Source organism: Myodes glareolus, chromosome 5 (genome assembly GCF_982192425.1).
Source record: "Myodes glareolus chromosome 5, mMyoGla1.1, whole genome shotgun sequence".
Lineage (NCBI taxonomy): Eukaryota > Metazoa > Chordata > Mammalia > Rodentia > Cricetidae > Myodes > Myodes glareolus.
Window position 1 is genome coordinate 9,970,886 of NC_142030.1, and position 22,129 is coordinate 9,993,014.

Here is a 22,129-nt window from a genome sequence, read left to right on the forward strand (position 1 = left end):
TTTTCGAGACAGGGTTTCTCTGTAGCTTTGGAGCCTGTCCTGGAACTAGCTCTTGTAGACCAGGCTGGTCTGGAACTCACAGAGATCTGCCTGCCTCTGCCTCTTGACTGCTGGGATTAAAGGCGTGCGCCACCACCGCCCATCTTAGCAAAGTATTAAATGACCAAAAAAAAGAAGGTTATTTAGGCACAATGATGCATCCCAGTAGTCCCAGCCACTTGGCAGACTGAGGCAGGAAGGTTGCTTGAGCCTAAGAGTTTGAGACTAGCCCCATCTCAAAATCAATCCCCACCCCAACCCTGAACAACAACAAAAGAAAAACCCACCAAGTACTGGCACACACCTTTAATTCCAGCACAGGAGAGACAGAAGAGGCAGATCTCTGTGAGTTCTAGGTCAACTGGGTCTACAGACAGCTAGAGTTATACGGTGAAACCCTGTCTTGAAAAACTAAAAAACAAAAACCCTAAAAGCCCCAGTATTTTAAGAGGACTTATTAATAATACCTTTTAGGGCGGCCCAAACACATAGATCCGCCAAGGTCAAGGAGTTTCCAACGAGGTATGTTCTCAAAGACAGGCAATGATTAAGCTCGTTAAGTGCAGAAGTCAATGCAGCACATGAAGACAGCTTTGTAGCACTGAACTCCAACCAGTGATCAATCTGAGAACACAGAAAAGAATGTAGCCCAGAGTTCAGGCTTCAAAACAAGATAACCACACAAAGAATGCTAGTTAATGGAGCAACAGACAAAACTTTTCTTAGCTAAAACTGTACAATTTATCATTTCATGGCTCAGTTCTGGTTATCTGGGCTCTAACAATGCCACTTACATAAATCCCAGCTCTGCAGTTATTTCCCTATGATTTCTTTTTTGTTCTTCTTTTCTTAACAGGTACATGGAGGTCACATCAGGAAAAAACAAGAAAAATACTTGATAATTGACAGCTGGAGGGACTAACTAATCTGAAGCTACCTAGACAAATTAATACAACTGAAGAAATTTAAAAGTTAATCATTAAATTCATTTTATGTCCTGCATGTGGGCACATGGCTGTAACCCAGCAGGGCAAGAGAATCAAGCCTGCACAGCAGCCTTGGCAATATGAGTGAGGCCTTATTCAAAAATCCCAAAAAGAAAAGGCATTATTTATTTCTGAACTGTGTGAGATTCACAAGCATTAAGGTAGAACACACACAAGAGAAAAGCACACCTGCAGAGCGGCACTGAGAGCTGATCCAGTGCTGCTGGAATTAGCCATTAACTTAAGAAAGAAAATGAGCTCCCAAATACGTGTATGACCCAGTGCAATCTCTTAATTTTTCTGACCTGCGGTCTTATCTGTAATATGAAAGGTGAATGGCATGAGCTAGACAGTAAAACTCAACTATGAAACCCCAGGAAACCAAGAAGGTGAAGATAGCATTAAATGACCCCAAAATATACTTAAGTTTAGAAGGAGATGGTGAACTTTAAGAGTTGAAGTTTGCTCCTTTGTGATGCTGGGAATCTCCCACAAAATCCCATGCATGCCAACATAAGAATTCTACCCAAACTACACTTCCAGTTTATTTTTCTGAAAATAAACATGGAGTGAAACTGTGTGTGTCGTCGGAGGCGCTCGTAGTATTTCCTTTCACCATTAACAACATGTGTGGCTCTTCCACTGGAAGAACCACCTGTAAAAGCTAGCATAGCATCCTTTAAGGGATCTTTTGCTACATTAGGAAAAATAAAGGAATGTAGTTGTACAAATTGCAGCAACGATCAGCTGGGAAAAGATTATTAATCTGGCCTTCGAATTGAGCAAACACTATTTTGAAATAACCAATCAATTTGTTGCTTAGTATAAGGAACATTGATCATAGCCGGCTCTCTGCCAAAATATATCCTAGATTCCATCTTGCTCTCCTGTGCTAAGCAAGTTACTACTTTAAGAATAAGGGTTTAATACCCTAACTGGTGAAACCAGAAGGCACATCTATAGATGCAGACCGTTTTGCCATAAAATTGCTGTAGGATAAGTTTTGTAGGTAATGTACATGCTAATCAAGGCTGATCATAATTAATATAATGTACTTGCTGCTTCTGTATAGTAACTCTACCTGTGTGAATGCCTGTCTGGCAGCTTCTGCTAAGCTGTCTACTGGAATTTAGATCACTGTTCCCTTTAAGAATTTTACTCAGTTGTTCAAGGTCTCCTGCAGGGTATTTTAAATAAGGTTTTCACCATTGTTTGTCTTATTAAAAGTCTGTAAAATATCTTTTAATCCAAATTGCAAGTCTGCCTAGCTGTCAGGCTTAATGTGTTCACTTACATTTTCACAGACACTTGACTGGCCTGAAGCTGCAGTTTCCTCACACTATCTTTTTGCAGCTTGGCTAGCAGGTCAGGCTAGGCTTGTAGCTGAAGTTGGGCTGATGTAGGTGGGTCTTCTTTCTATGTGATGCTTTCATTGGTTAATTAAAAAAGAAACTGCTTGACCTGATAGGTCAGAACATAGGTGGGTGGTGTAGACAGAACAAAATGCTGGGAGAAAGAAGCAGTGTCAGGCAGAGGCAGAGAGCGGCCCACCATGAAGTTGCCAGGTCAGACATGCTGAATCTTTTCCGGTAAGCCTTGCCTCGTGGTGCTACAAAGATTATTAGAAATGGGTTGAGTCAAGATGGGAGAATTAGCCAATAAGAGGCTGGAGGTAATGGGCCAGGCAGTGTTTAAAAGAATACAGTTTCTGTGTAATTATTTGGGGGGGGAGGGTAAGCTAGCCGGGATCTGGACGGGAACGCGGTCACTCCTCCTTTTGCAACACTGGGCCGCTCGCCATTGAGTGGCTCTGAGACTGCCATGTGAGACTACAAGCTCAGGCGGGTATAGCCACGCCATTTTTTACTATCCTTGCTTTAAAAAAAAAATCTTGAAATTACAATATTAGGAGAATTCCTGCATCCTTCCTCTCCTCTCTTAAAAGCCATAGATTTCTCCATTACAGGCTCCTTGGCTTGTGGGTCAATTAGCCTCTAGCATCTCCACTGCCCTGCTCTGGATGCTGGCTGGGGGAGCTGTAGCTCTTTAAACTCTTTCGTCTCCTACAATGGTGGGACACAGCTGGAATACAATCAGGAGTCTGAAGCAGAAGATTCATAAGTGTTAGGCCCGCAAAAGACACAGCAAGGTGGCAGGCTAGCCTGGACTACGTAGAAAGATTGGGTCTCTGTTTTTAAAAGCAAACCAACCAGGAACATTCCTTATCTTTGACCTATAGTAAAGTTCTGTACAAACCCTCATGAGGCCTAATGTCACTTGTCAATACACAGTAGGACAACATTATTCCCAAACACCAGAAAGCACAAGACAAAACATGTACAAGGAAAGAAATATTCCAGGCTTACCTCAGTGTGTTCCATCAGGTTAGTACCATAGAGTCCAGATGTAGCTGCAACTCTAGCCAAGTAGCGTAGTATTGAATTTATGTCAGTGAACACCACACTCCTAGAATTTAAGCATTAAATATCACAGTTGCTTAAGAGTCATGAAGCAACGGAAAAATGGAAACTCTAACATATCTACCATATTCTCTTTGCTACTGTATTTTGAATGTCATTGGCCCCCCCAAAATCTCATAGGGAGTAGCACTATTAGGAGGTGCAGCTTGTTGGAGGAAGTGTGTCACTGAGGGGGCAGGCTTTGAGATCTCTTTACTTCCTGCCTCTAAGTAGTAGGACACTCCGCTGCTACTCCAGCACCATGCCTGCCTGCACACCATCATGTCGGTCGACACCATGATGATAATGGACTGAACCTCTGAAGTGTAAGCAAGTCACCACAATTAAATGTCCCTTTTAAGAGCTGCTGTGGTCATGCTGTCTCTTCACAGCCAATAGAAACCTTAACTAAGACATCTACCATAGAAAAAATAAAAAGTACTAATTTATTCTTTACAGTCTCTTTCAAATTCCAATCTGTTCTAAAATATCCACCTAAATTTAATTTACTTTGGAGCATATTTTCTGACACTTATCCTTTAAGGTTTTGTTTGCTGTTTTATTATTTTTAATTACTTTATTTTGTATTTTATACATTTGAGTCCAAATTTACTTTTAATCCCATACATTCATTTTGAGTATAATCATGCCATAGCTTGCATATAGAGGTCAGAGGACAACCTGTAGGAGCTGGCTCTTTCCTTCTAACATGTGGGTCCTAAGACTTGAACTCAGTATCTCCGCCTTGGTTAGTCACTTGATTTTTAGCCACTGAGCAACTCACAGGCTGCTTTTTTTTGTTTTGGTTTGCTTTGGTTTGCTTTAGAGACAGGTTTTCTCTGTGTAGCTTTGGAGCCTGTCCTTGCACTAGCTCTTATAGACCAGGCTGAAACTCACAGAGATCCGCCAGCCCCTGCCTCCCCATTAAAGGTGTGCACCACCACCGCCTGTGCTGGGGACTGCAGACTACCAGACCCTGAATTTCCTGTAAACTTGTTTTCCTCTGCTCTGAGCACAAGCCTGATGGCAGGGGGGTGGTTTCTGGTGGGCCTGCAGCTGAAAGATCCCGAGAGCTGGGGCGTGGCCACAGCACTGCATAAGCTATTCCTGAACACAATAAAGAGAGCATTCTTAATTCAAGGATGACCTGTGTCTCTGTGTGTTTAAATCTCCAGGCCCCTTTCCCAGCTCACAAACGGTCCCTGTAGTTCAGGCGGTACAATACAGGTGTAGTATATCGTAGTACACTCAGTTTGCTTTGGTTTTTGAGATAGGCTCTCACATATACTGGGCTAGCCTTGAACTCAAGACCTTCAGTCTAGACAGTACTGCACCACCACACTTGCCCTCTTCACTTTGTAGTCAGTTTCTATTTCTTATCAGTGGTGATGAAAATGTAATTGGGATTTAGAAGAGTAATTTGAAATAATGAATGCAAAGAAGCCAAGGATATACCACTATAAGAAACCTGGTTTTATCAACTTTCAAGAGAAGAAAGCACATCAAACCTTGCCAAATGCTATCAAAGCCAGAGAGTGGTGTGCACCAACAGACTAGCTACTCAGAAACCTGAGCAGGAAGATTGCTTGGATTCAGGAGTTCAAGGCCAGACTGGGCAACATAGCCAAACCCAATATGTCAAAAAAAAAAAAAAGGAAAAAAAAAATTCTTTATCAGACACAAAACCATAAAGAAAAAGAAAAAATAATAGCAAGAAAATTTCAGAAGGTAGGAAAAAAAAAACTTATAAGACCCAGAATCTTTAGTGACGAAATTGAACAGTAAGCAGATTTAAAGTTTTGAACATCAAAGAAAACTTGGCTGGAGAGGGATGGCTGAAAGCAGGCTTAAGAATAACTTAGGAACACAGCCGCCCACGAAGCCCTTCCCGCTAGGCCATCCCTACCGCCCTACTCCAGAAGAGCAGTACATGGAGGCTCATGCTCAACCCCTCCACACCTGGCAGCTGGGGGAGCAGGACCACTCAGAGTTCAAGGTCAGTCAGGCTTACTGAGAGACGTCTCGCCCTGCCGCCTCATCCCCAAATAAATGGAGATTCCTTCTCTAACCAATAAAATATAAAGTCTTCAGATAATCTCATCAACCCAAGGAAGAAAGCAGTGGGGTTCTGATGTCATGTTCACCAAATGATCAGCTGAGAGCATCGTTGATGCAGCTCACAGTGATGGGACCAACCCTGAGACCATCAGTCTCCCTCTCAGAATCAAAAGGGCCTCAGGGTCTAACCTGATATTTGAAAAAAAAAAAAGTATTTATTTGTTTGACTGTTTGTTTTGTGGTGCTGGGGAAGGAACTAAGGTTCTCACACAAATATGAACACATGTTTACCACTTAGATATATCCCAGCCCCAGTTTCCCCCTTTATCTTCAAGGACAGTGCTCGGCCTGGCATGGTAGTACAGACCTGTAATTTCAGCACTCAGAATGCTGAGCAAGAAGGACTTTTAGCCTAACAGGCATGCACTTAGAGGAGCACACGCATGCACATGCACACACACACACACACACACACACACTGAAACATCTTTCTAGGAACAATCCACCTAACCAGCAAGTAAAATAAGCTGAGAAAGTTCAGCTGAGCTGCACACGTTTAAACGCTGTTCAGAACCGAAGGGACACATAAATAAGCACTTACTCAGAAACACGAAGAAGATTCTCTTTCCCTTCTTCCACAGAAATGCTGACATCACCTTTCACATGTTCCACTGCCAGTAGAGCTTCTAAAAATGACAACATGAAAGATTTATTTCTCTTCAAAAACAAGGTAGTATTTATAACCTGAGTCACAGAGCAATAAGGATAAATCAACAACACAACATTCAGTCCTATAGGGTGTGACACCGCTACCCAACACACAGTAAAATCTAACCTTGGGGTCTTAGAAAACTATCAAATCAGAATCTGTTGTTCAGTCGCCTGTAACTGTACCAGGCTTCCAGCTAGTGACACTAAAATCATTCCTTTCCTCCCCTAGAAGAGGGGAAGAAAGAACAGTGGCTTCTGTATTTGAATACTGTATGCTACATATTATGCTGAATGCTTGACAGTCACACAACTTTTAATCTCTTTACCAATCTCAAGAGGTGATACCCATTTACAGGAAGGAAGCTGAGGCTGGTGGAGGATAATCGGCTAGCCCAGTGCCCTTGGCTAAACACAAAGGAGTCAGCATTTGAACGTCCTTCAGATGGTTCAGATCTCAAATTCTATAACACCTTGTAAAGCTGTCTTTCAGCACCTAACACACTGAGTGAACCCATCAGTCCTCTACCCTTTATTTGGTTATTAAGATGGACAGCTAGTACAGATACTCGTTTCTATGTAAATACTATGTTCAGGGCCCTAACAAGGAAAGCACAACAACTGTGTGGGTCTTATTATAATAGAAAGAAAGTGTGCTGGTTTGTCTGTCTCACTCTGTAGTTATGTTTAGTTATTAGTTATTGACTGTGGTTTCCATGTCAATGCCCTGTTAAAACTTAGGTTGAAATTAGGTTGCCCTGGTCACAGTATTAAGAAATGGGATCTATAGAGTCAAGCATGATGCCTGTATTCCCAGCACTCTGGAGGCTGAGGCAGGAACATCAGGAGTTCAAGACTAGCCTGGCATAATACAAGAATATCATTTATGAAAGCTAAAGAACAAGACTGGAGACACAGCTCAGTAGCAGCACAAGGCTTGCTGAGCATGCGTGAGGCCATAGGTCCAATAACCAGAAAAGGATTATAAGGGAGTAGAGCCCTCTAGGAAAAGACTAAGACACTGAAGCAGGTTTGTGCCATCTCAAGCACTCTCCCCTTTCCTCAAGGATCAATGACAGCAAGACCACTTAAAAGTGACCCATTGCTCTTGGACTGTCCATCATCCAGAGTCGTGAGCCAGTAAATTTCTGCCCATTACAGTTACCCTTTCTGTGGTACTCTCTTATAGTTGCACAAAGCAGACTAAGACAGCAAGGGATTTCTCAAAAGGTAACAAACTTCCAGGGTAATCCAAGTAAATAAGATACATTTTTAGCACATCCATAATGGAACCCTGTCTAGCATATAAAAAGAATGAACTACTGTTACAGGCAACACCATTAGTCACAAAAGCACTATCCTGTCTATAAAAAGATATATATGGTATGAGTCAATGATACGAAATCCTAAAAGCAAAATCAAAATAACAAAAATCAGGTCAGTGGCACTAGATGCCACGGAGAGAGAGAATTTTCTATAATGGAAATATTTGACATTACGGAGGTTTATATACCACATGTCTGTACACATATACCATCGTATACTAAAACATACAACTAATATTGGTGAACTTAGATATACGCAAGTGCTAAATTGACTAATTATAAATACAAAATTAAATACTTCACATACATTTTGTCATGAATTTAACATGAGAAAAGTGCTGACACATATAAAAGAAAGCACCAAGCCGGAAGGTCACCCCTGAAGGCACATCTTAATAACCAAGTCAGGCAGGAAGACCAACGGAAGTGTGTGCAAAGGGAAATGTGTGCATGGCTCCCAGCTCCCTCCATTAAAATGCCTTTGGTTGAAAGGGAAAGCTCTGCTTGGGGAAAACTGGCAGGCAGTGTTTTAGGTGATCAAGACTAGAATGGGAAAATTAAATTCACACACCAACTGATGAGCTGCAATGCAGAACAGGAATAGTGACGCCACCCTTGCCCGGGATGGAAGCATCTGACAACCCAATTAAGGGAAACTTAAGTAAGAGGTTTGTCATCTTCAGAAGTCAAAGCTATTAAAACCAAGGAAAAGCTAATAAGTCATTCCACGTTGAAAGAAACCGGGCAAACAGGACATTAAGAGAGTAACAAAGTACGGTCATCTTTAGTTGTTGGGTTCTGTTGGAACAATTAGCTTCACAATAATGGAGTTGGTGCATTAGGCAGCAGAATTCTATCCATTCCTGTATGAAGTTAGGTAGAGAGATCAAGTGTGTGTAGATGAAGATGAAGTATTCTGGGCGTAGAAGCATCAAATATGTTGTCTGTTCTTAAGTAGGATGGAAGGATAGTTCTGTTCTATGCATGCATCTTTAAGCTTGAATGTACTTTAACACACACAAAAATTACATGTCAAAGACATAAAACTCAAAGAAGTTGGGGCTGGAGAGATGGTTTAGTAGTTAAAAGACTGGCTGCTCTTCCAGAAGAGGTTCAATTCCCAGCACCCATATGGTAGCTCACAGCTGTAACTCCAGTTCCAGGGGACCCACTACCCTCACACAGACATACATGCAGGCAAACACCAATGCACATACAAATAAAAGTAAATAAATCCGTTCTAAAAATATTTATAATGCAATGTTTTTCCTACATATTTAATCTAATTTTATCATTTAGAGATAAATCTGATTGAATAAGTCATAAAATTTTTAAATGAAGAGAAAAAGATGTAAGCAGAAAATAATCTATGTCCTCTAATTGGCCTAGAGTTTAAAATGAAAACAAAATTTAAAACTCTTTCAGAATACCACCAGAATGTGGAATGTGGTCGGAGTTCTAAAGACACAGACCTAGGGGTTCCCAGTGATTTTCAAGGCACTTTAAAAAAAAAACCCCACAAACCAAAACAAACACTATAGCTTAGCTATGACTTAAACATCTAAAATGTGAAAGAACTCTCCTGTAGTCTCATTTGATTCTGGCAACCAGCACTGAATAGGTTCCTCCTTCCTTAGGATAAAACAAAACAAGGAACCTGTGAAGTTTCACTGTAACCAGCAGCCAGGATTGAACGCAGGTCTCCAGGATTAACGAACGAAAAGGCCAACACTGTGAAGTGCGACAAACCAAGAATCAAATCCACTTCCAGAGCTCATGGATTTCTGTCAGGTTAGTGTAAAGGCAACGGAATTAATATGCTAAAATACTACTATTTAAAAACATCTCAAGTGATTACTACATTCTATTTTTAGGGCTGGGGAATGTAACTCAGTAGAGTTACAAGCAGAGTGCTGGCCTAAATACAAAGCTCCCTGCACATTAATACATGAATGTCTTTTCATCCCGAGAGGCTCAGACTGCTGTCAAAGTTGAGCATGTAAGAAATTTCATCAGCCTCCATATGGTCAATGGTATTTGAAGGGCTGGGCTTCTAACATTAGGAAGCACTTACGAGTCTACACCGCACAGATCATGGTTAGATGATTTTGTGCAATTTCCCAAAGAAACAAAAAGACAGAAACCCTAAACTACAGAGCAATAGCGTTGGCCACTTTGAAAAATTAATTCCGAATGGAACGTAAGATGACGTTTGCTCGGTCCTTTACTCCGACCGCGGGGTGAGTAGTAAGCCGGCCGACAGCATCGGTCCGCGCGTTCCTGCGACTTTTCGCAGCTGCTGCCTGCAACCAGCAGCAAGTGCTGACAGCAAAGTCTACCCTGTCCCCTTCAGCCCGAGAACGTGCGGGAAAGTGGGGCAAGTGAATCCAGATCTCCTCTGAGAGGCGGGGAAGGGATGGGAGGTTCTGTTTAAAAGGACGTGACGGGCAGGCAGTCGGGATTTTAGTTCCACTTCGAAAGCCGACGGGAGCCTCGCGCCTCCCCGCCAGCGCTCTCTCCCCGGACGGCGGCGGGACTTGGGAGACGACGCCTTGCGTGGACAGAGGCCGGTCCCGGGGCGTGAGTCTCCCTCAGCGTGACCGCCGCCGCCGCCGCCGCCGCCGCACCTGCCCGCACCCGCCCGCACCCGACGGCTGATGCAACCCGCGCACGTCGGCGGCGCGGCCCTTACCCAGCGGAGGGTCTCCTGCGTTCACCGTGAGGCACAGCGCCGCCATCTCCAGGGGCTGCGGTTTTACTCGTCAGGCTGCCTTGCCGGCACAAGAAACACCGGGTTGGACTGGAAGCAAAAGATCTGCAACGTGGGCCGGCGCCCGAAGCCACCGCAGCCTTCGCCCCGCCCCCAGGCCGCAACCTCTAGTGTCATCGCGTACGGCGCGTCACGTCATAAACATGCGTCCGCCGGGGGGAGGTTACGCTCCGCCCCACTCCCCCGCCACGACTGCAGGGTCCGGGCACGCTACTCTGTGCGTCATCACAGCGCGCCCCACTCCGCTTAAACCTTGGTTTAGACGCCAGACCGCGAGCGCAGCCTTCATGGCAGGCGCTGCTGGTCGTCATCGCTGTGCGCCGGCTCCACTTTCAACCGCAGACTCCAGGGGTCTTCCGTCGCCCTTTGGCAGCGGGTCGGGACCCACGTGAGGTGCCACGCTGCTGATGAAAGGGAGGCGGACTTTACGACAACTTCGTCAAGCGAGGGAAGCCGGGGAAAGAGACGAATTTGTCCTGGGACGGTGTCACGTCTCCCAGACTGTTACTGATGGACTCTGTACTCAGAAGCAAAAGCCCTGGAAGAACACGCACAAAGTCGACAAGTTACAGGGAGGATAGAGGAGCTTCGGTTTCTTCTTCTTTCTCCAAAAGAAAATATTTTGTGGATTTGGAAGCAGGGCGTGTGGTGCAAAGCTAATCCCAGCACCTAAGAGGCAGGGTAGAAAGAAAATTATGGGAATAAGGGAGAAAAAGGAGCCCCTCGTCGTTCTTGTCTTCCCTGAGAATCAAGAATTCCCCTAGTTAACATCAGTATCTTCCAATAAGAATGTTAAAATAAACCGAGTGATGGTGGCGCACATCTTTAATCCCAGCACTCGGGAGGCAGAGGCAGGCGAATCCCTGTGAGTTCGAGGCCAGCCTGATCTACAAGCGCTAGTTCCAAGACAGGTTCCAAAACTATAGAGAAACCCTGCCTCGTTAAAAAAAAGAAAAAAAGAAAAAGGATTTGGTGCGAGGGATATCTCAATGTCAGAGCAATTAGCATTAACATACATGAAAGCAAGCAAATGAACAAACATACTGAAGAGTTGTCTGTAAACCAGTAGTAGTAACCTGTAATCCTAGCACTTGGGTGTCTGAGGCAAGAGGATTGCCAGAAGTTCAGTTCAAGGTCATTTGAGCTACTCAATAAACAGTATTTAAGGAAAGAAGTGTGTTTAAGAAAAAAAGTTTCAAACCAGTCTGTCCTATACAGAACATTTCAGATCAACCCTTACAATAGATAGATTAGATATTAATTCTGCCTCAGATGAACAAACCAACAAAAATAACTACAGTAATGGTTAAAACACTTACAAAGGGTTCCAAGAAATACTTGTGGGCTTGGAGTTCTGTCTAGTATCTCAAGGATAGAACCCTGACTAGATTCTCAGCTGCAAAATCAAAACCATACTGCTGCCCTAATTTGTCTTGTTATGGAGTGTACTATGTAAACATTTTTAAGAATTTTCTAATTCAAATTCTCTGTGATGGATGTGTTTACCCAGGGCATTTTCCCAAGACTGAAGTTCTAGAGGATTTCAGAAACCAGTACATATCTACCCTTACTTTCCAGTAACCTCGGCAGTATGTCTGTATTTTCATTAGGGAGACTTAAGCTTTTCATGCAACTATGGGGCAGTTATTTCTTTAGGTCCCTGCCTCTGGACCACTACCAAAGATGGCTACATTTATAGACAACCGCTCTGCAGAGTCGGCAAGGTATCTATTACTACAATGGAATGAAGGAGAGCATGAGCCAGTGAGTACATTTAATGCCATTTGGTCCCTTCTGGTTTTATTTCTGCCTTTGACTCTCTCCCCTGCTCCGGAGTCAAACTCTTCTATAATTATCTTGGGAAAATTGGACCAAAGACAGGGACTTAGTAAATAAAATTACAGGAGTCCATTATTTTGGACTGAGTTCCAGCACTTGACCCCAGTAGATCTGGTTCAAAATCAAAAGGGATCATTTCTTCTGAAGTTTCCCATCACGTGCTAAAGGAAGCAGTTTATCTGACTAAGAGATCAGAATTAGCTATCTGCGAAATTTCCCTAACAGACCAGTTTGGTTAGTCTGGTCCTGAGGTTCTCCTTGATTTAATACTTACAAAAAGAACCTTGAAATAACCTGATGTTAATTCATCACTTACTTTTCTACCATTCATGTTCTCACCCTCCAAAGTACTGGGATGACAGGATTGCATAACACACAATCTCACTTAAGGCTCTCCCCCTGTAGTCCAGGCTCACCTGGACCCTGCATTGCTGCTGACTCAGCCTCCGAGTGCTGTGACTACAGACCATGCTCAGCTTCATTTTGTTAGTTTTAGAATATAAAGGAGTACTTAGCCTACCCCAGCCTCAGTTTATAATACTTCCTCTTACTCATTTTACTATAGCCGTAGTGGTTTGTTTTGTTTTCTTTCTCTTAGAGATGTGCCTGCTATTCCCACATGAAACCTTAGCTTGCAGCATGGCTCAATTCCTTCTCTTGCTCTTAACCTTATCACTTTCCCAGGGAAGATATACTACTTTCATCTAGATTCTAGAGAAAACTCCCTTCCACCCTTCCCACCTCACTTGCTTTCTAGCACCTTCCAAATCAATACTTCTTCAGAACTTAACACAGTAAGAAATAACTTACAAAGAAACAGACTTCTGGCCACTGCCATGGCCGCTGTTGAATGGACAGGATCTGTATGACGTGATTAACCTACAGTGAAGGCTGCATTAATATTTGTTTGAGGACACATAGTCTTCTGGGGCTACATGAAATGGTTGAGCATGGATATGATGTATAATCAGAGCTGATGCTGGACAAGGTAGATGCCAGGACATTAAGAGTGTCACATACCATGATAAGGAACCTCAAGTTTATTCTGAATACGGGAGGCTTGGCTTTTTTTTTTTTTTTACATTTTTTTAAATTTACTTATTTTATGTGCATTGGTACAAAGGTGTCAGACCCCCGGGAACTGGAGTTACAGGAGTACACATATGAACTGCCAAGTGGAGCTGGAAATGAAACCTCGGAAGCACACCTTTAATCCCGGCACTTGGGAGGCAGTGGCAGGTGGATCTGTGACTTCAAGGCCAGCCTGCTCTACAGAGCGAGCGCCAGGACAGCTAGGGCTACTCAGAGAAGCCATCTTGAAAAAAACAAAACTAAAACAAACAAACCCTGGACCTCTGGAAGAGCAGCCGGTGCTCTTCACCACTGAGCCATCTCTCTAGACCCCAGACTTGAGTTTTTTAAAAAGTACCTGAGGTGTTGTGATGGGTGGTCACAGTCGACTTGCAGCCAGGCAGAGAGCAGTCAGGCTGCTGCTGCAGCGACTTAAACAAGAATGGGGTACAAGTGTCTAAGTAAATGCAGGAAGGAAGATGGAGGACCCCTTCACTCCCCACCTAGTATCTCTTTTGGTTGAGTCATGTTTTCACTGCAGAGACTCTCCCAGCAGTGAGGTGTCCCCCTTCCCCGGACCCCAGGGTCTGATGCAAGCTAGGGAAACTACCACTCAACTACAGCCACAGATTGTAGTTTGAAGTTTTACTTAGAGGGTGGGGCTGGAGAAATGGCTCAGCAGTTAAGAACAGTGGCTGCTCTCACTGAGGATTCCAGTTTGATTCCCAGAAACTACGTACATGGCCGCTCACAACCATCTGTAACTCTAGTTCCAGGGTGTCTTAGTGATGACTTTTATCACTATGATAAAACACCATAACCAAAAACAACTCGGTTGGTAGTATGGGGAGGTTTAGTGTCTTTTACCCTTTCAGGTAACAGACCATCACAGAGGGAAAGTCAGGACAGAAACTCAAACAGAAACCTGGAGGCAGGAGCTGATGCAGAGGCCATGGAGGGGAGTTGCTTAGTGGCTCACTGCATGGTGTGCTCAATCTCTTTCCTTATCGCACCCAGGACCACAAGCTCAGGGGCAGCACTGCCTACAGTGAGCTGCGCCCTCCCACATCAATCATCAATCAAGAAAATGCACCACAGGCTTGCCCACAGGCCAGTCTGGTGGTGGCATTTTCTCAATTGAGGGTCCCTCTTCCAAAAATGATTTTAGCTTCTATAAAATCGACATAAAACTAGTCAGCATATGGGGGAATCTAACACCCTCTTCTGGCCTCCGCAAGCACGAGGTGCACATGCATGTGCACAGATGTACACACAAGCAAAACACCACCACTGTTGTAAAAGGAGAGGCGGATCACTTTTCATCCCGCCCGGCTCCCAGCTGCCCGGCTGCCCGGCTAGCTTTACCTGAAATAATTACACGGAAACTGTATTCATTTAAACACTGCCTGCCCCATTATATCTAGCCTCTTATTGGCTAACTCTCACATATTAGTTTAACCCATCTCCATTAATGTGTATTGCCACGTGACTGTGGCTTACCGGCATGAGTCTAACCAGTGTCCGTCTCGGAGAGGAAAACCATGGTGTCTGCCTGACTCTGCTTTCTGTCTCCCAGCATTCTGTTCAGTCTACTCCACCTATCTAAATTCTGCCCTATCAAAAAGTCAAGGCAGTTTCTTTATTTGACCAATGAAAGCACCTACACTACCACTACACATAAAATTTTTAAAATTTAAGAAAGAGCATTGCTCTTAGAGGTTACTTCAGGCAGCTCACAACTGCCTGAAACTCCAGCACCAGGGGCTCCAACACACTCTTCAGGTCTCCAAGGGTATTGTACGCATACGTACAAACACACATACACAATTTAAAATTTAAAACTTCTAAATTTATTTTTATTTCTGTGCATGTGTATGTACACTCCTCACACACAGTAGCAGAGGAGGGTGTAAAAGGGTGTCCAATCTCCGGAGCTGGAATCCTGGGCATCTGATCTTCAGAGATGGAGTTTTAGGTGTCTGATCTCCGGAGCTGGAGTCCTGGGCATCTGATCTCCAGAGCTGGTGTCCTGGGTGTCTGATCTCTGGAGCTGGAGTCCTAGGTGTCTGATCTCCGGAGCTGGAGTCCTGGGCGTCTGATCTTCCAGAGCTGGAGTCCTAGGTGTCTCATCTCCTGGAGCTGGAGTCCTAGGTGTCTGATCTCCAGAACTGGAGTCATGGGTGGTTGAGAATCACTTGATGTATGCTGGAAACTGAACTCCAGCAGTTTGTAAGAGCAACAAGTATACTTCATCACTGAGCCATCTCTGTGACCCCCGGATTTAAGTAAAGGTCAATTTATTTCACTGTTCAGAGAATTCCACTCCAGCAAGAAAACAGAGTGCAACAGTGACTCCCAAACAAAGCGTGTGTTCTACTTGCTTCATCCAAAACAAGAAATTTAATTAAAGGAATGGGCAGAGACTCAAACAGTAAAAAGGCAGGAGTGGGTGATCTGGTAGCAATTCCGCCCCAGTCCCTGGCACCCATATACCCAGTCTGGAGTCTTCTGGTGGAAGCTCCGCCCCAGTCCCTGGCACCCATATACCCTGTCTGGAGTGTTCTGGTGGAAGCTTCACCCCAATCCCTTTCCCTGATTTCTCTCTCCAAACCCTGCTGCATCTCAGAAAGCCCACCAAATGACAACTCCTCCTCCAGAGGTGCTCAAGACCACTCCCACAGGGTTTTTAAACTGCCCTCCCAGAGACAAGTGATTTCCCCCATCTCTTTTCTGTGTGCTTTGCGGGGGAGGGGACTCTAGAAAATCGTCTGGGAGCATTATATCCATCAAACCTGGGCTTTCTCTAATTTGGTTTGATTTGGATTGCTGCATTGGTAGAGAGGCTTAGTGGGGTGTAGAAACTTTTCAGTGGGGATACAGCTTAGCTGGTAGAGCATTGGCCTGCTATGTACAAGGCCCTGGGTTCAATCTTCAGAACTTGAAAAGAAAAGTGAAAATCTATGTATGATGTCAGAATAGGACTGTGTTCAGACTTTTCTGTTAAAGACTGTAAGAGCTGGAGGCCAGAGGAATCAGGACCAGAGAACCACTGTACTCAGGAGCTCCCAGCACTGTGGTGGCCTCTTTAAGAACAGCACAAGATCAAACCAGTTACATTCCAGCATGGTGGGGTGGCGGCTCATGGGCACCCACCACTATCTGAAGAGCTACTGACAGCCAATAGCTTCTGGGGGAGTAAGAGCTAGTTTTCTTCAAAGGTGTAGCCTCTAGCAGGCTGACCACGCCTCCAGTGGATGGCCGCATGCCACCGAGTACATGGGTTGCACAAGCTGGACTTGGTAGATTATTAAAAAGGGGTGGGGGGCAAGAGGTTAGGAAGTGGTGAGAGGTGGGGTGGATCTGGGAGGAGCCATGGGAAAAGTGTTTGTTTGTGGGAGGCAGTGGGGATCATGATCAAAACACAGCCTTTGCCTGAATGGAACTTCCAAACACGAACACAAACTTTACATTTAAAGATGACTTCTGTTTTGCTCTAACAAGTGCCTGAAGGAAAGATTCCAAGGGGATTGGGGTTGGGGCTGCCAGGAAGGCAGGGCAGACAGAGCAGCTCACCTCAGGGCAGCCAGGCAGCGGAAGTAGAACCTGTAGGAGATGGTGCCACCCGCGCTCTTCCAGTCTAGTTCATCCTCTCTGGAAACCCCATTTCCTGACCTAGAAGGGCTTCTCAGCCTAGCCAAGGTGCCAGTCAAGCTAATGCAGGTTACAGTCTCCCAGTAGAAGGAATAAGGGTATTGTCCAACCTTCCAATTATGCCTTTTCATGATAACAAGAGAATAAGCTAATCCCCATAGTATTTATAAGTTTCAAATATTTTTGAAAAGAAAACTATATGCCATATGAAGATCTAGGAGTAAATAATTTATTTTAAAGAAACTTTCCCCATAAATCTTATCAACGTAAATAACATCATTATATGCATTCTCAGTTGGAGTCAGAAATTTTAAAAATTACTGTGAAAAACAAAACTGAAATTCTGGCACAATTTACGATTCTAGGCCCTGGCTAGGGGGTGGTAGTGCACACACCTTTGATCCCAGCTCTCAGAATCAGAGGCAGGCAGATCTCCATGGAGGCAGCCTGGTCTACACAGAGAGTTCCAGGACAGCCAGGACTACACAGAGAACCCTGTTTCAGGAAGAAAAAAAAAATTCTATGCCCTGGAGAAATCCAGTTTATCAGCAGGAATGTTGATTGTACAAATGACCTAGAAAGTCATTTGGAACTAATCCTTTTTCATTTCCCCACTTAAAAACAGTAACACTTGAGCCAGGAGTGGTGGCGCATGCCTTTAATTTCAACACTCGGGAAGTAGAGCTGGGGTGGTCTCTGAGTTCGAGGCCAGCCTGGTCTACAAGAGTGATTTTCAGGACAGCCAGGACACAGAGAAATCCTGTCTCAAAAACCAAAAAGAAAAACAAAACCAAGCAAACAATAACAAAAAAAGGACACAATAACAAAAACAAAAAACCAAAACAAACAAAAATACCAAGACCACTTAAGATACTGAAATTAAAAATTATCTAGATGTCAAAACAATTGGTGTGGTTAGCTAGTTAATAAAACTAAATTCCTTTTGTTTTTCTTCTCCGTTTTTAGGCAGTGTTTTGCTCTGTAGTGGAGGCTGGTCTTGAGGCCCTGGGCTCAACCGCTGGAATAGCAATAACTACCACATGTGCCACCATACCTGGCTAATTGTTTTTCGAGAGGAGAAATGAAAAATAAAATGTATTATATGCCTAAGGCATGAGAGTATTTGACTACATAGGTGACATTCTTTAATCCCGTCTTCTATCCCTAACTATTGATCACTAAATCACTGGTCACTGATGAGTGCAGCTGAACTCTTGATTGTTCAATCAGTTCTAAGAGGCTGTGAGAACCAAGTCCTCGGGGTGGGCGGGCGCGTGAAACAACCCTTTAGGGAGTGAGTGCGTTTTTGACAGACTCTGGCACCCGGCTTGCATAGTACTCGTAATTCCTCAGCGTGGCCAGGACTCCTGCGGAGTTCATGTGTTTCACCTCCTTGTCGTACTGGAGGGCGTTCCCGTGGATGTCCGTCAGCTTCCCTGCGGAAGAACGGCACGCAGAGTTAGTGGGTAGTGCGGTCAGGATGCTCCGGGCTTCCTCTCTGGAGGACAGGATCGGGGAGGGCTGACCATAGGGCTCACACTAAGCTCGTTTCACTACTGAACTATGTCCTAACCCACTCTAGTTATTCTTTAATGACTTGGTACAATATTTGTCCTGGGAATTAAACCTACGGTTTCGTGCACACCAGGCAAGCACTCTACCACTGAGCTACATCTCCAGGTATTTTTGGTTTTATTTTTGAGAAAAAGTCTAAGTTGTCAAGGCTTGTCCTTTTTTTTCCTCTTAATTTTTCTCTCATATATACTACATCCCAACCAGACTCCCCTCCCTTTTTAAAACAAGATCTCGTCATAAAGCCCTGGCTGGCTTGAAACTTATTGGTAGCCTAGGCTAGCCCTGAACTTGTGATCCTGGCTGTTCTACCCCAATACTTTCTTGCCTCCCTCCCGTCTTTGGAACTAGAGACTGAACCAAGTGCCTCCTGTAGCCAAATGTCAGCTCCAGCACTAAACTACAGACCTATGCTCTTTCTTTCCTCTTATTTATTTCTTTAAAATATTTATTTATTAAAGTTAGGGTTAGGAAAAAATATTTATTTTATGTGTATAGTGTTTTGCCTGCATGTGTATTGTGTACCACATGAGTACCTAGTGTCCTTGAAGGTCAGATAAGGGCACCATATCCACTGGAATTGGAGTTTCAGACAGTTGTGAGCCACTGTGTAGATGCTGGGATCTGAACCTGAGTCCTCTGCAAGAACAGCAATGGCTTCACCACTGAACCATCTCTTTAGTCATGTAACTGAATTTTTTGGTATTAATTTCTCTTACTATACAGTATACTTCCCAAATGTTTCCTGTCTGTCTGTCTGTCTATCTTAGTCAGGGTTACTATGGCTATGATGAAACACCATGACCAAAAGCAACATGGGGAGGAAAGGGTTTGTCTGGCTTACTTTACCTGAATCAGTTCACTGAGGGAAGCTGAGGTGGGAACTCAAAACAGGCAAGAACCTCTGGAAGCAGGAGCTGATGCAGAGGCCGTGGAGGGTGCTGCTTACTGGCTTGCTCCCCATGGTTTGCTTGGGCTGTTTTCTTACAGCACCCACAACCACAGCTGGGGATGGCACCACCCCCAATGGGCAGGCCCCTCCCCACCAATCACCAATTAAGAAAATGCCCTATAGGCTTGTCTACAGTCCTATCTTATGGAGACATTTTCTCAGTTGAGGCTCCCTCCTTTCAGATGACTTTAGCTTGTGTCTAGATGACATAAAACTAGGGCCTCATACACACCAGCCCGGTGCTCTAACACGGAGGGCCTCACATATATCAGCCTGGTGCTCTAACACAGAGTTATAACTTTACCCCGATCATCTATTTTCTAATTTTTAAAAACAGGGTATTGTCTTTAAAAAAAAATTTCTCTCTCTCTCTCTCTCTTTCTCTCTCTCTCTCTCTCTCTCTCTTTGTGTGTGTGTGTGTGTGTGTGTGTGTGTGTGTGTGTGGCAGCGAAAGTCAGAGAGGGCATATCGAAGCTGGAGTTACAGGTGATCATGAACCACCAGATGCAGGTGCTGGGAACTGAATTCATGTCCTCTGGCAAACCATGGAGTTCTCTGAGTTTCTAAGCCTGGGTCACATAATGAGTCCAGGGTGAGCCAGGGATGCACTGAGACAAACCGCAACAACAACAAAATTAGAGTCTGATTAACTGTATGGAGATGACATCGCATTCTCACTAAAGACTATAAACTAAGGACAATTCAGCCTGTTGAAAATATCCCTGCTGACTTGAAAACGATGGGATTGGACGGATGGCCTATAGGCTTCCCTCCAGCACCTGCATTCCAGACACCTCGGGGAAGGATGTTAGCTGAGGGCTAGAGAGTTGGCTCAGCAGTTAAAAGCATTCATGGCTGCCCTGCCAGGGGATGTAGGTGGGAGGTTTACAACTGTCTGTGGTTCTAGGTGATGCAACACCCTCTTCTAACCTCCAAGGGCACCAGGCATGCATGTGATACACAGACATCCATGCAGACAAAACACCCATACACATAAAAGTACAAAAAAAAAGAGTATTACTGAAATATAATGCCTAGGACAATATAAAAACCCAAATTCTCCAGGACAACTGGACTCACCTCCCACAGCATGTAGGATAACTTCTGGGGCACAGGTATCCCACTTCTTACAGCCAGGACTTGCGAATACATAAGCAGAGGCTTTGCCTTCGATCAGCTGGATGACCTGTAAGGTGAAAGGGATAATTACCCCACCATGAAAAGACAGAGCTGCCCACGAGAACTGCTAATGCCCAGTAAAGACACATCATCAGTTTCCGTCACATTTATATTAAAGCCCTAAGCAGATTAAAAGATACCAGCATCATAAAGAAATAAACCAGGTGAATAATAATAATACATGGTAATTAAAAATTGAATCAAATAAGCCACAGTCCACAGTCTGAGGTATATTAAGTTTTTTCATTCACATGGTTTTTCTTTCTTTCTATAAAGGAAATACATAGTCACTACTAGACAAGCACTGTTTTTAATTTCTAAGAAACTGGCCATTGCTGAGTAATAGAGAATGTTCAGTAGCACCGCAACAGACTAGTCCAGCAGGTGTGCCGCGCTGGCTAGCCTAACAGTTCTTTCAGAGACTTCAGAATCCTTCCCTACTCCTTATCCTTGCTCCTCACACTACTCAACTATAAACCACTATTATTGATTGGTATTATTTGCTTTATTTGAGACAGAGGCTCCTGTAGCCCAGGCTGGCCTCAAACTTGATTTCTAGACAAGGATAACCCAAACTCCTGATCCTCCTGTCCTCCAGCTCCCCAGTCTGGAACTCCGTATGCAGTACCACACCGGGCTGCGTTTTGTGTTTAACTGCCTTACTGGTGTCTGTGAAGACAGGACTGAATAGAGAGACCATTTTGGAGGAGGCGTTTTGCTCAGGGACAGTATACTTCAGAGCCAATGGGACGTGTCCGCTGTACCTTGTTTCCTGCTCCCCCCACACGCAGCACGTTGTCAGGGTTCATGGCCGCAATGCAGTCTGTGACCAGCTTGCTGTTATGGGACCTGGTGGTCGTGATGATATGCTTCCCGGCGGGCACTTCTTTCAGCTGAAACCCAAAAGCACCTAAACCCAGGACTCCCCAGATGGTCCTGCCCAGCACAGCGTCAGGGCCTGCCTGTGTGGATGACAGCAAAGCTCACTGTCACAGCAGAAAGATGTCAGCCACAAAGGAAACAGTCAGCCTCACTTAGCTGAAGTTACCAAGTTTGTTATAATGGATTCATTTTTGAGTTACAAACGTAAAAACACACAATGCTATAAAATATAAGAACAGTAAATAGGCAAAGAATTTATCCTGATAACAATTTGATTATCCTCATTGCTGCTTTGATCAACAGTTTCAAAGAAGGGGGATACTTTTGTCCTGGGGAAGGTGACCTTCCTACTCTTTTGGAATCACCCACCAATCTGTTTAACTGAAAATACCCATTTTTCAATGATATTGAAGTTCCAGGAAGTGTAACTGTGTACTAACCATTATTAGAGTGCTAATGTAATGATCATATATAGTTTCATTATTCAAGGGACAATAGGGACAACAGTGAGGATGCATTTTGCTGCCATCGAGACAGAGCAACCAAACAAGCTGCCACTGCAGAAGACTGTGGACAGTGGAGACTGGGCTGAGATTTAATGATAAATGCCTCAGTAGAACAAAAGGACAGCACAATCT

The 22,129-nt window shown here is 44.2% G+C and overlaps 2 protein-coding genes across 5 annotated transcripts in view; both read right to left on the bottom strand.

Annotated features, from left to right (window-relative positions):
• Eprs1 (glutamyl-prolyl-tRNA synthetase 1) overlaps positions 1-10,453 on the bottom strand; it is a 66,823-nt gene extending 56,370 nt beyond the window's left edge. For both annotated transcript variants that reach the window (XM_048439497.3, XM_085687579.2), the window contains exons 1-4: positions 10,268-10,453; positions 6,144-6,228; positions 3,392-3,491; positions 507-663 (exon numbers count right to left, since the gene is read on the bottom strand). In XM_048439497.3, coding sequence (XP_048295454.1) covers positions 507-663; positions 3,392-3,491; positions 6,144-6,228; positions 10,268-10,313 — 388 coding nt within the window. In that variant the 5' untranslated portion in view covers positions 10,314-10,453. The remainder of the gene's footprint in view (positions 1-506; positions 664-3,391; positions 3,492-6,143; positions 6,229-10,267) is intronic.
• Positions 10,454-17,119: 6,666 nt separating this feature from the next.
• The window catches only part of Bpnt1 (3'(2'), 5'-bisphosphate nucleotidase 1), a 28,241-nt gene continuing 23,231 nt past the window's right edge, over positions 17,120-22,129 (bottom strand). For all 3 annotated transcript variants that reach the window (XM_087906047.1, XM_048439499.3, XM_048439502.3), the window contains 3 exons: positions 21,374-21,571; positions 20,511-20,616; positions 17,120-18,342 (listed from right to left, as the gene is read on the bottom strand). In XM_087906047.1, the coding sequence (XP_087762173.1) occupies positions 18,194-18,342; positions 20,511-20,616; positions 21,374-21,571 (453 nt within the window). In that variant the 3' untranslated portion in view covers positions 17,120-18,193. The remainder of the gene's footprint in view (positions 18,343-20,510; positions 20,617-21,373; positions 21,572-22,129) is intronic.